This window comes from Egretta garzetta, unplaced genomic scaffold, assembly GCF_000687185.1.
Source record: "Egretta garzetta isolate BGI_Z169 unplaced genomic scaffold, ASM68718v1 scaffold50, whole genome shotgun sequence".
Classification (NCBI taxonomy): domain Eukaryota; kingdom Metazoa; phylum Chordata; class Aves; order Pelecaniformes; family Ardeidae; genus Egretta; species Egretta garzetta.
The window spans coordinates 410,185-410,497 of NW_009258613.1; the positions used below are offsets into that span (position 1 = coordinate 410,185).

At 52.7% G+C, this 313-nt stretch overlaps 1 protein-coding gene across 6 annotated transcripts in view; it reads right to left on the reverse strand.

The window, feature by feature from the left end:
• The window catches only part of MTSS1 (MTSS I-BAR domain containing 1), a 126,319-nt gene extending 126,055 nt beyond the window's left edge, over positions 1-264 (reverse strand). For all 6 annotated transcript variants that reach the window (XM_035903419.1, XM_035903417.1, XM_035903418.1 and 3 more), the window contains exon 1: positions 87-264. In XM_035903419.1, coding sequence (XP_035759312.1) covers positions 87-158 — 72 coding nt within the window. In that variant the 5' untranslated portion in view covers positions 159-264. The remainder of the gene's footprint in view (positions 1-86) is intronic.
• Between the last annotated feature and the right edge of the window lie 49 nt (positions 265-313).

Genomic DNA, 313 nt, shown 5'->3' on the forward strand with positions numbered 1-313 from the left:
CACCTCAGGGTGCAAAGTTTGGGCGGGCCAGGTGCGGAGAGGTTTCCTCTCACCTGGGTCCCTCCCCAAACCCTTCGGTCTCTTACCTTCATGTCGCTGATGATGGTCTGGAAGAGCCCTCCGAGCGCACTACATTCCTTCTCTATCACAGCCTCCATTTTCCTCGCTCGAGCAGACTGGAGGAGGCAGAAACTGCTGCGATTTCACTACTGAGCTAAAGAAAAATTACACCCCCCGGGCTCCCACCTCATGCAAAAAAAAAAATAAAAATTAAAAAAAAAAAAGGGGGGGGGGGGGGAACAAGCCGGTGCAG